The following is a 12405-nucleotide window of genomic DNA, read 5'->3' on the forward strand; positions in this document are numbered from 1 at the left end:
TAAATGCATTAAATTCTCCCTAGCAGAACAATTATCCAACATGCCTTCTTGTGAAGCTCCACTCTTCACATAAGAAGTCTGAAACAGGAAATAGGACTGCACATGAGCACGAAAATCATGTTTACTATGCCTGTTTTCTACCATAATTTTATTTCTGTTTTCAATATTTTCTGGGGAGCCCCCACCGCTGAAAGAAAAAAAAAACCAAAACCTAGAAACGCCCCTGTTTCTAGGTTACTTTCCTCTACTTCACTTTGAATGCACAGCTTTTAATTTTACTTTTTGATACTTTGACTTGCGGAAAGATTATTACCTCTAATTATTTAAATAAGACAATTGAAATAAAAAAAAACTACACTTGTTTTATTCAGATTACAGGCCGAAAGATATTTGGCTCGACCCAGGCAGTCAACCTTGGTTATAAAGCCTCACCACTGACAGCCCAAGCAGCCAGTCTGCTTCGGGGAGGCGGTTTCTGAGTCCCAGAGGCGTCCAATCGGATTCCTGGGTCTGCTATCGATTCCAATTTGTCTGAGGCAAAGTTTTTGCCTCCTCGATACTAGACCTGCCTACGGACGGCTGAGTGCTCCTGCTTGGGGAAAAAAAATAGAGCAGATAGAAGAAGAAAAGAGGCAGAGTTGGAGGGAGAGAGAGAAAAAGAGAGCGAGAGAGGGAAGCCGGGGGTGGACCGTTAATTTCATCCACACACCGTCTTGAATGCGTGGAGGAGAGTAGACTGAGCTGCTGTAAAAAACATCACCTCGCCGAGGACCGGAGGACTTACGAGACAAGCAGAGAGCGTCTATATATAAAGCTTTATATATACATGTATAATATGGAACACTATGATGGAGAAAATGACTATATGCAACAAGAAGATGACTGGGATCGGGATCTCCTCTTGGATCCTGCATGGGAGAAGCAGCAGAGAAAGGTAAGGGCTTTGACTTCCTTCTGTCTCCCGTGCGGAAGTGGGATTGTTGCCTGTGATAATAATTAGGCTCTAATAACACAGCTCATTAATATTATCGCCACACATCCGCTTGGATGTGCACTTGGCGACTTTGGCTCCAGATCGATCCGTTAGTGGAGCCAGCAGACAACCAACGGCAGCCCCAAAAACCAGCTGGCAGTGGTTTGCTTTAATTATCAGGCTCATTATCGCGGCCAAAATCACCTGTGCGGCTTCTTTGGGTACTTTTAAATACGGCTCCAAAACTTTTCTCGCCTACAGATCTCGGAGAGACTTGCGGATATCCCGCAGAGCTGTAGACGTATAGCGACCGTGTGTAGGAACAGCACTTTACGTGAAGCAGGAGGGAAAGCGTATGAGGAGGGACAATTAGAAGGCGGACGGGACGGCCACTTTGTCAGCGCAACAGATGTCAGCTATGCGCTTGACTGCATATGGTGTGTACCTGGCCCCTCCTGTCATCTGGCTTATGATGCGACGTGGATTAGGCCATGATTAACAACCCGGGGATGGAGTGTATTTGTGTGAGAAGGGGGGTAAACTCACCATAATTCCCTCCGACTCCCCTTTATTTAGCCATTTTACGCGCGGATTCTACGTATTTTCTAGCGCCACTAACAAAGGAGTACTTGTTTCTAGTTAGGAAGTTGTTTGCGGTGTTATTACCAGTGATAGAAAGTTAGCCATTTGACTTCTGACACTACTTTTCTTCCCCTTTGAGTGATTATGAGCGCTGTAACCCGAACTGCAAACGGTTTATATTTTCAATAAAGAGCTTTAAGACGTCTTAACAAGTCCGGATCTTCTACACGCGTCTCCCAGCTGCTGCTCGTTTTCCAAATGGAATATGAATGGTCTGTTTCGAGAATGGGTGCTACTTTCCCCTCCCTGTTCCCCATACTTGTCCTCTGCTTTGAAAAAGGGGGAAGAAAAACGCTGTGGAATCTGAGTAAGCTGTGGTTTGGTTTGGGCTGGGCTTGGATGGGAGCAAGCGTGCCCAAAAATGGTAATAATCGGCCCCTCTCGCTGCTGTTGGAAAACTTCTCCCCGAGTTTCTTTCTTGCTCTACGAAGCTCTCGGCTTCTGGTTTCCTGGATTATGTCATCGGCAGGCTGCTACCGGTCGAGAGCAGATAAAGGGGAAGTAAAGGAAAGGTATGCGGGGTTGATGTCAGGTGTGAACAGTAGACCGAAGTGCTTCGGACATCAGTAGGTAATTGTCTCCTGCTGGTGCTCCTTTAGGGGCTTTTGGTATATAAAGGTCATCATGCAACAAACGGGCAAGTTTCACCTGGCTGTTTTGTTCTGCCCATATCGCAAACAAGTCAAAATTTGTGGTGAAACACTTGCCTGTGATAACCTGCACATTCCTGTGCCTGCATGGCCCTCATTGATCTAATCATCCAGCAGAGAGCAAGGATATTTATTCATGTAAACTTGTCTGACAGAGCACTGATGATGGGTTATGTTGAGGTCTGACCAGACACAATTGCAGACTGAGGGATCACAGCAGCCCCCACCTTCCTCTGCAGGCCTGCACCTCTGTCCTTTGCCCCAAGGAGGGCATGGATAACTGTCACACGCGTGCACACTTCTCCGTGTGCATGTGTGCACGCAGCACTGAAAAATTCCTCCCAAGCTTCAGCAATCAGCTCTACTGCTGATGTACAGATAACCAGGAAGCCTTTCATTCTTTCAGTCTCTCCCTCATAACTTGCTTCAACAGCTAAGATGTTGGTCACTGTACTTAAACATAAAATGAAACGATAGCTGATTATTTGAAGGTTTTTGCTGTTGTAGAATATAACTGGAATTATCTAAACTCACTGTTGTTTGGATACTGATACAGACCACCAAGATGTGATAATTAGGTGGATAAAAAATTTACAACCAAATTAATTCTCTTTGGGTCCAAGTGGCCATATGTGTCCATGCTGGGTGTCTCTTTACTGTTCAAGTGTCTTTTAAACTTTTTAACAATGCAAAAGTACAAAAAAAGAGCACATTACACAGGTGAGGGCTTTTTTTCCAGGCTCTTTTGCAATTCACTAACACACACACAAGCCTGGCGTGTCTGAGAGTGCTTAAAATATTTGGAGTCCGATACAAGTCTTAACCTGACTCCAACGCACAAAGATATCTTCTAATCTTGAAATCCTAATGTCTTTGCATACCCAGGTGTCTGCTGTCTGCTGCCCTCTGCCAAAGGTTACATGAAGCTCACATATTGTCACCTTTATCACATGATACATTCCTTAGTGATCACTCTGAGTGAACTTTATCGTCGCGCTCCTTTAATTTTTGGTCATTTTGTTTTTCTGTAGCTGGAAGGTGGAGTTCAGGTGTTAACTCTAGCTAATTTGTCCAGGTTTGTCCTTATAAGGGTATGAGCTGCAGCACGTTCCACCAGATCTGCCTGTAAACCTCCCGCCTCCTACTTCCCATCTCACACACCCCTAAACTCTGTGTTCCCAACCCACACCCACATTCCCCTGGCCAGACTCTACAAGCCAGGTCACAGATCAGAGCCTCTGATCTCACCATTTGTTCACCTTCGCCAATAAAGTGGAGACAGACGCAGAGCATACCTGTTCTCTGAGGCAAAGAGCAGAAAAGTGGTGTGTCTCTTTAATTTGTGGTGACTGCCGGCAGCAGAATCAGCGTGCTGATCAATAGATTTCTCTGAATTGTGATGTCAGAGAGTTCATGTGCTATGTGGCCAGGAAGGCTTTGCAGAGGCTTGCCTGTCTGTGTGATGCATATGTGGGAAGTGTCTGTAACGCGAATCAGTCACCACTGTGATCAATCAGCACTGGGCGTGGCTGTCACAGGCAGCAGACTTCCCAATTCGGCACCCTGACCAACATCCACGTACAGTCACTCAACCTCTTCTGAAAGAAGTAGCACGATTAATTTGATAAGCAATAATTTCAATAACTGAAGTAAAAATTTCAAAGATTTTCCCATGTGGCGATCTGCTGAGTGATTTCCTTCACCATACATGGATATTTTAGTTCTGTAAATAAGCAAGTCTGTTGGCTGCTCGTGTCCTAAAAAACATCAAGTTTCATCACTCAGGAAACTGACTCAACACATGAATGACGGTGTGACGTTTTACTTCTAGTAAGAAAACCTTTAAGAGATGAGTGTTTTGTTCCACACTGGCAGCTGTTTGCTACATTGCATAATAGGATGTGTAATGTCAGCTCTGGCCACCTCTCAAAATGCTTCCTGTCATCAAATTCCTCTGTTCCCATGATGCACCTTTCCAAACCCAGTTTTTTTTTCTTTCTTTCTTTTTTTTTTTTAAACAAAAGGAGAAGAGTGTCAGATCGTTGGTGACAAAGTGGTGGATGTCAAAAGAGTAAAAAAACCCTCCAGCCACCCACCTTCCTCTCTGTCTCTGTCTCCCAGGCAGCTCTGCTCTCCACACTGATCAAGGCGTCAAGTGCTGAAATGTTGCTCCTCTTCACTACATAAAACATGAGCAGGCTGAAGAGTGTGTCACATTTATTTTCCATTTTCAGTAAACTGCCCGTCTGTGTCATGTGATGTTTTCCTTGCTGCGGCCTGTCATTGAGCCCTGATGACCACTGCCACCAAGGACTGCACTCAATCATATGATTAAACTCACATGTGCTTATCATCGTTTGTGTACATAGTGCTTGAATGATATTTTGAGCCAGTAAAATGTCATTTTGTCAGTGACCTTATGAGAGAAACAGTTATAAGTCTTATAATAGCAGTTAAATGAAACACACGATAGGACTGAGATATGCAGAAAATATGAACAACAAAAGAGAAAATGCTTTTTTTTTTTTTTTTTAAACTTGTGAGGGTCAGTTTGGGAACATAAATTTACACATGTGAATTTAGTTTGTTTAAATATACAATATAATCTAATAATATGGATAATATTTGCACTATTTTCGGTCTACAAACACAGAAACAAACACACACAGTCAATGGGAAGAATTGTTGCTCAGCCAGCTTTGAGGTAAAACATTCCCAGCATGTGCTTTACACAATGTGCAATAGTCAAAGTTATAGTGTTAAAATATGTCCACAGTCATGGTTTAACATGTGAACAAATTCAGGTTATCCGCTTCCTCGGGGTGAGACAGGCTACAAAAAAATACAAGCAAAGACATTTTCTTGGTTTATCCTAAACCGTTTCCAAGTTTGGAAGATGAATTTGTGTTAATGTTCTTTATATCTTCCTAGGAAAATGGGAAACATTTATTAATATGTATGTAAACATGGATTTAAATACAGAATATAAGGTAAAAACAGAGTTTTAAGCGCTAATGAGCTTGAAAGTCAGTATTTGGTATGGCGATCTTTATTCTTCACGCAGCCTGAACTTTCTTAGGAAAGTTTTCTTCCCTTGATGATTCTGATTACGAGACTGGACGTCAGTGGAAAAAGCAGCCAAAGACCTTCAGAAAGCCTGGAGAGCTATTGCCAAGGTTAAGAAGACGAGATGTGACATGTTGCTGGGATGTGTTAGCCACTCTCCCATTTCTGTGATGTATCTTTATATTTAGAGGACTTTAAAAAAAAACAAAACAAACGATTGCGAGACTGTGAAGTCCCGGTCATTTCTCCGATGCGGCCTTTATCTGATTCAGAGATGCTTCAGGGAAGTGAGCAACCTTTTGTCTGTTTGTCAGCAGGAGGCGGTTCAGCATCCTTTTCTCAGTCACTTAGTCATCTGTCAGGGTGGCTGCAGCTCCCTGTGAAGCACTAAAAAGTCTCAAAATTCAATATGTGAGTGAAAGATATCTTATTAGAAGACTCAGGAACTCCCAGGTGGATCCTACTGTTGTGGTTACTGCCGCCAGACTATAAATCCCAACAGGGGCTCCCAGGAGAAGCAGTCATGATACCCCGGTCACGGCTCTCAGGGCTCTGTCTCGTTTTCTGTATTGATGGGGTCACATGCTGACACCCAGGCTGAGAGCGCACGGGATCATCCACTCTCCCCATCATAGGAAGTTTTATGTGCGTGCTCCTAGCTCAGTTGGAGGGGTGTGCTCAGAGGAGTTGTGCAAATTTTATATTCCAGATATTAAAGAGCAGATGTTTTATCTTGAATTGAAATGCAGTGCTTTAATGACACAGACATGTTTATAATTTTGACTGAAATAGATTTTTATTCATGAAAGAAGCATTTACTGTCAACCTGTTGAATGCCATATGCGCGTTCCCATGGAAAACTGAATGTCTTCCATGTTTTTTCCAGTTTTCTCATTTGGGATTCAAACCAAAAACAAGATTGCTGCCGTGAAACTGCTTCCTTTCTTCTTTTGTAAAATCTTCCTGTAAACTGATCCGGCGTGAACGCGATGTGGGTTTGATGGAGTCGTTTTCATAATTAGCTGAAACATCTTGTTATCTGCTGCTAATGAGAAGCTTTCAGTCTGGAGGAAACCCTCTCCTCTTTATGGCCTGAAGCTTTTGGTGGATGTACGGTGTGTCAGAAGACTCTGACCTGTGTCTAATGACTCTTACATAACCCCACTCTGCGTCTCAAGAAGGTGTTTTATTCTGCTGGGGCTTTAGTTGGAGGACTGGTGTCACTGTTTGCCCAGGAAATGTCAAATTGAAGGAGCTGTTTTTACTTTAATTGCTTCTTATGTGATGTTCCCTTACTGAGTTCATAATTTTTGGAAGAACTACTGGATGCACTGGCACACAGTTGGACATTAATGGTTCTCAGATGTAACTCAATGAGTTTTCATGATTCCCAGCTATGCTATGAAGTAGGTATTGTCTGTATCTTGTGAGTCTGTGTGTGTTTGTCTTCAGGGGAAAATTGAGACCTGGCGACACCTTCTTTCTTCAACCGCACAGGCTTTTTTGAGTTTATATTGACTGGATTTGTCAAGGAAATAACACTGCAACTGTGCAAGGTAAAGGCATGAAACTTTGTTAGTTCAAAGTAAAGAGTGCTGGAATCAGAGGGGCAAATGTCAGTTCCCACTTTATGTCTAGTTTCCTTATGAAGTGCAGGAGTATTTTCTCAGAACTCACTGGCATTGTGGTGGGATCTTTTTTCTGGCATGAGTGTGCTTTAGGTCCCTGCATTTGGAGCATTGCTTAGTGTTTAGTTTATTTTCACCTGAATTTTTCCTTGGATACAGATTTTTCCTGATCAGATGCTGCTGGAAGAATTAGTTTAAACTTGAATATCTGAATAGCCATGTGCAGCACTGTGGATGTATCTCCTCTGTGTGTGTGTTACCATGCAGTGAGAGCCAGCGACTGAGAGAGTTGTTCCCAGCTGTCTGAAGAAAGAAGGTCGGACCGCTGCACAACTTCTCGTCCGTTCTTGGCCTGCAAAAACATTTCCATGCTGTCGGTGAAATTCTCATCGCTGAACAGTTCTCCTTTATTTGTTTCAGGAAGGTGCATGCTAATCTATCCTCATCCAGCTGAACAGTACATCTTAGTTTGTAAGAATCCACTGTTTGAAAAGTCAAATGTGAGCAATTACCAGGCTCTTATCTGAGCAGCTCCCAAAGGCCCAGGCCCTGATGCAAATTCTTGACTTTTCTCTAGCTCCAAATTTAGAAACGTTGTATATAGAAGTCAACCCCAAGCCCTCGGTCATTAAAACAGTTTCAAGACCCATTGTGCAGTGAATTTTAATTACTTAGTTTCACGGGTTTGGATACGTTTGACTGCTTTGCTTCATTTGAAGTTTCATGAATGACAATTAATGCTGCATAGACTGCAGTTTGTTGTTATGTGTACGTTATTGTAGCCTCTTTGAGACCCCAGACTTTTTACATTCTGCATTAACTCTGAGCTTTGGGGTCAAGGTGCTTTCCTGTGGAGACGACACTGCCGATCCCAAAAAAATAAATCTGCTCAATACCCAATATGCAACCATGTGTGGATCCACTGCACACTTATGGTCACATGTTTTCAATACCGTACGACCCAGAGGGGCGTTTATAGGTGATCTGTCTGCATGTTTCCAAGAATTTTTTTCATGCACCACATGGGAAGGATGTAGTCGAGTCTTTCTTCCGCTAATGCTATTAATCACACCACATGCATTCTCAAGTGCATGTGCTGACTGCTTTGAAGCCAGGAGGGGGTTTGTACTGTACTCAGAAGGTCTGTGCACATGCTAGTGTATTAGCTTTAAGCCTCCTCATGGGAGCAGCTGTAGTGCGTTTCCTATACAGAAAAAAAAGGGGGAAAAAAAAGCTTTGAGTAAACAGACACCATGGTAAAAACAGGGCGCAGGCACACCTTTCCATTCATTCATCTGTGTGGGTGTAGCTCAGGGGCAGAGAAAGGAGAGCATGGGGGGGAGGAGGCAGTGAGTGGAAGAAGAGACTCGGACAGAGGAGCTTTCAGGGCTCGGGACAAAGAGAGTGTGTTCAAGAGGCCGTCTATTGTCACATTGTCAACCTGGATTCAATAATTCATCATCATCAGCAAGGTTAGAGTTTGAGCTATCAAATGACTTCCCTCTTCAGGTGCTTTAGCTTAGCATAAACACTGGAAACTGGGGAGACGGCTAACCTACACCGATTAATAAAAGAGAAGATTTGTTTCTATTCCTCAGTTTTTGTAGAAGGAAAAAAAGATGGTATGGTACAGTCACATGGGTCCAGAGACTGGTCAGTGACCACCTGCTAACCACCAGTTATGAGGGCAAAAATTAGTATTTCCCAACTGGTTGCCGACAGTCGCTGTGGAAAGCTTCATTCATCCAGTCCTAGAGCAACTGCAAAAAGTGTCACACCCTCATTGTGAAAGATTTGGCCCAGCGATGTCCAGCAACTGCTTGACAACTGGTTGGGAAATACATGTTTTTCCTGAGAGAAATGTGGTTGCCAAGCAATCTCTAGCTAAGCTAACCAAGCTACTTTTTTATTTTTATTTTTTTATTTTTTACATTTAATAGACAGACATGTAAGGCATATAAACCTCCTCATTACATCTATACCAGATAGCAGGTAACCTTGTTTTCCGGAATTTGCTTTTGAGTTCTTCATTTAACATTGAAAGAAATGGTAAAACAGGACTCATAGCACTTAATGACCAGCTGCAAAGTTTCCAGACTGAGGGGAAAAAACAGGAAGGACATTCCTAATTAGCAAACTAGCTAAGAACATGGTCAAATTAAATGGATTTCCAGGAAGCAGTTTGCCACCCTTTTTACAGAAAATAATCCTACACCCAGAATATGGAGGCCTAGTAACTATAATATTCCTGAATTCCAGAGTCTGATCTTACACTTACACTTCCTATTCCAGATACTTTTTTTTTTCTTTCTTTATCAAAAATCTGCTTTTGCTGATCACTTCCCACATGATGTAAAATTGTTTCTTGGATGGCTTAACTGATTTTGGAAGCTCACTGACAAAGTGGATGTGAAAAACTCATCAGATATAGGGTTAAAAACAATCACTACAAACATCATTCCATAACATCAGCTTGAAACATCTTATCCATCATATATTTTCTTTTTCCTTCCTTTCATCCGTTTCTCTCCCTCGCTTCCCGTTATTTACTTTCTCTCCACTATCTATCCCCCTTTGTGTGGCTGAGTGGGTGGCAATGGATTTAAGGAAAACTTGTTTTGTTTTTTTCCTCCGTGCTTGTTTTAGTCTGGGCATGTTGAAATCTCCCTCCAGCTTTATCAGGAAGCCACTGCGCACAGGGTGGTGCATCACTGTTTGCACTGTGTGTAGTAAATGGGCAATTGGAGCATTTGAACAATACAGGCGGGATGTTTCTTAGTGTTTTATTTACACTGTGGGCAATTAAGTCTAATTCAGAAGGAGTCAAATTCACTGCAGTGACTAAGCCTTCCTAGGTGGCCAGAAAGAGATGAGAGGAAGTAAATATGAAGATGAAAATGATCCTGTGAGTGATAATAAGTGAGTTCTTGGCGTGGGGAGTGTCACTGGGAAAATTGAGGCCGGGGGCTATTTGTTCTGTTGTACTCCTACACTCTTCTAAAGTGGGACAAGTATTGAACGTCTGAATTTCAATCAGTGGCTGCTATTGATCCTGTGCTCCACCGGCACTCATGGTCAGTTAGAGCGGACTCCCTGCAGGCACGTCACATTGTGGTCTGATGACTCTGAGCTGTTTGTGATACGCGTTTAAATTGTACAGTAGCAGCGAGGGCTGAGCGACACCTCGGCTCCCTGCTCTGCTCTCTTTTGTCACTTTCCTGCAGGATTAGCCTGCAACCTCCTGACGTCACTTCATTTATGACGGTAAGCAGCAGCAGCAGCAGCAGCTTCTGTGAAGTGCTCGCAGCAGATCTCATTACAAGTTGTAACAGACACCTCCCCTTGATGGCCCCACCCCGGCAACCCAAAGCAGGAGGAAAGCCAGCCTGCTGCTTGTTGGTGTGTAGTGGAGAGCCCTCGGCAGAGCGGTGGGGCAGCAGAGTGGTTTAAGCTGCATGAAGTGCTGGCAGGTGCTGGTGCTGGTGGATGGACTTTAGGAGGGAGGGTGGTACAACCGTCACAGTAGCTAACTGTGGAGTTGAGTTGTAGTCTTGGCAGATGTGTGCGCGTGTGTCCTCCTAAACGCCCATAAAAGTCTTCCCACACTTTGTTTTTCTCAGTTTTTTTTGAAGGATAATCTCTATGACCAAAAACCAATACAGCTCAGAACAGCCAGAGGAGAAACGTATATCACATATCACTTTATCCACTGGTGTTGGATGGTTTTATTTGTATGAAGTTTTCTCTCCTTTCTGTTGATGATAAATTGTGGTTCAGCTGTGTTGCCCTGAGCACAGAGTTTCTCTCAGGAGCAAAACAAAAATAGGAATAAAAGAACTTAAAATGGGGTACATTCATCCTTTCTAATAAGTCAAGTTATCCATTTCTTGGTGCGTTTGATGGCTTTGATTTATGAATCAATCACTGATCCAGCTGAAGGTCATCTCAGCCGAGCATTTACTAGATGAGACTCCAAAGGAAGAAAGAAGAAAGGCCACTGCTCGTTTCAATACTTTCATTAAAGTGTTTCATGTGGGGCCGGTGTGCCTCCATCATAGCTCTCTGCATTTTCTCCAGGACATTTATCTCAGCTTGCAGCATCAGTCTAATCTAGGCTTGTGTAGCCATTTTTGGTCATTCTTCCAGATGTGGGAATATGAGCCCACATTTAAATTATTTTTATAGTCCACATACCATGTGACTTTTTGCTATTTGCTGTTTCTCTAAACGAGCAATGAGCAAATCATCCATCATAAGTCTTAAAAAGGGTTTCATAAACTTCATACAGGATTATGTGTACAATTACAAATGTAACTGCCACAGAAAATATGTGGTGCACATATTTAGATGGAAGCGTTTGATTGGAGCTTTTCTGCCACGTTTATTCTGAAAAACTGATATTTAAGCTAAACTCTGATGTTCTTTGGGGTCAGCAGCAGGTTGGCACCACTTTAAGGGGCTGTTTCATGTTAGAGCCCCTGGAGCTGAGCTGGATAGGTCAAAGACGCTGTAACCAAGGTTTGGGTGCATGTATTACTTGGACCTTTGGCAGTGCTCGTTTCTGTTGAAGCAAATTTTCAGTTCAGGTTTTTTTTCTGAACTGAGAGTGTTACCACTTCTCTGTTTGACTCGCAGGTGGAACTGATGAACACAAAGTTTAATTTTGTATGTCTGGCTATCAACAGCATCAGACTGCATTGTTTTTATGGCTCAGTGCTGAAACTCAACCGAATTATACACAATAAATTGATGTGTGCATGCAAGTTTCTTTCTTTTTTTTTTTTTTCCATGTAATGCCGTATTTAATGCTACATTAATATAAGAAATTGGATGAACAGGTCTCAGCATTTTCCCTTTTTGACGTGGGGAGCTTCACTGATAACATTTTTAGCCACAGAAAAACAAGCAAAGAACCTATTAAAGGCTTGAAACGACGCCATGTGGCCCACGTCACATAGCGTCCCTCGAGACTCTCCCATTAACATTAAAACACTGAACAAATCAGCATTTTTGAGGACAACTTTGGAAACAGATCATCAACAAACACCAAAAACAAATCTATTCCTGTGTGAATTGTGCTGTCTGCCACAGTGAAACAATTACAAAGGTAGAAAGAGGAAGAGAAAAACTACAGATATGAGGTTTTTTTTTTTTTTTGGACATGTGAAAGACACACTGACTCATTGCTCTGGCTACCTGCAGAATTAGATATGTTAATTCAAGTAATTATAAATCGGGAAAGCATATTTTGTTTGCGAACTTGGAGAGAAATGTCTGTTTTCCTGGACGCTTCTAGTTTGGTGCACAGAAAATTACTGCAGAAGTGCATCGGCCTTAACAGGACATGTGCAGTATAGCTGATGGTTGGATGAGTTGAAAGTGTCTTTTGTTTGAGTGCAGTGTAGCTCCTCCCCAGCTCAGCATTTCTCTGAGTCAGGTGATGGTC

The 12405-nt window shown here is 42.7% G+C and overlaps 1 protein-coding gene across 5 annotated transcripts in view; it reads left to right on the plus strand.

Moving 5' to 3' along the window:
- Positions 1 to 530: 530 nt before the first annotated feature.
- The window catches only part of actn1 (actinin, alpha 1), a 57261-nt gene continuing 45386 nt past the window's right edge, over positions 531 to 12405 (plus strand). Inside the window, exon 1 of one of the 5 annotated variants that reach the window (XM_042225611.1) lies at positions 531 to 934. In XM_042225611.1, coding sequence (XP_042081545.1) covers positions 827 to 934 — 108 coding nt within the window. In that variant the 5' untranslated portion in view covers positions 531 to 826. The remainder of the gene's footprint in view (positions 935 to 12405) is intronic. The other 4 variants (XM_042225614.1, XM_042225610.1, XM_042225613.1 and 1 more) reach the window with 4 other exon arrangements.

Source organism: Haplochromis burtoni, unplaced genomic scaffold (genome assembly GCF_018398535.1).
Source record: "Haplochromis burtoni strain Fernald_Lab_line unplaced genomic scaffold, NCSU_Asbu1 Contig_176, whole genome shotgun sequence".
Classification (NCBI taxonomy): domain Eukaryota; kingdom Metazoa; phylum Chordata; class Actinopteri; order Cichliformes; family Cichlidae; genus Haplochromis; species Haplochromis burtoni.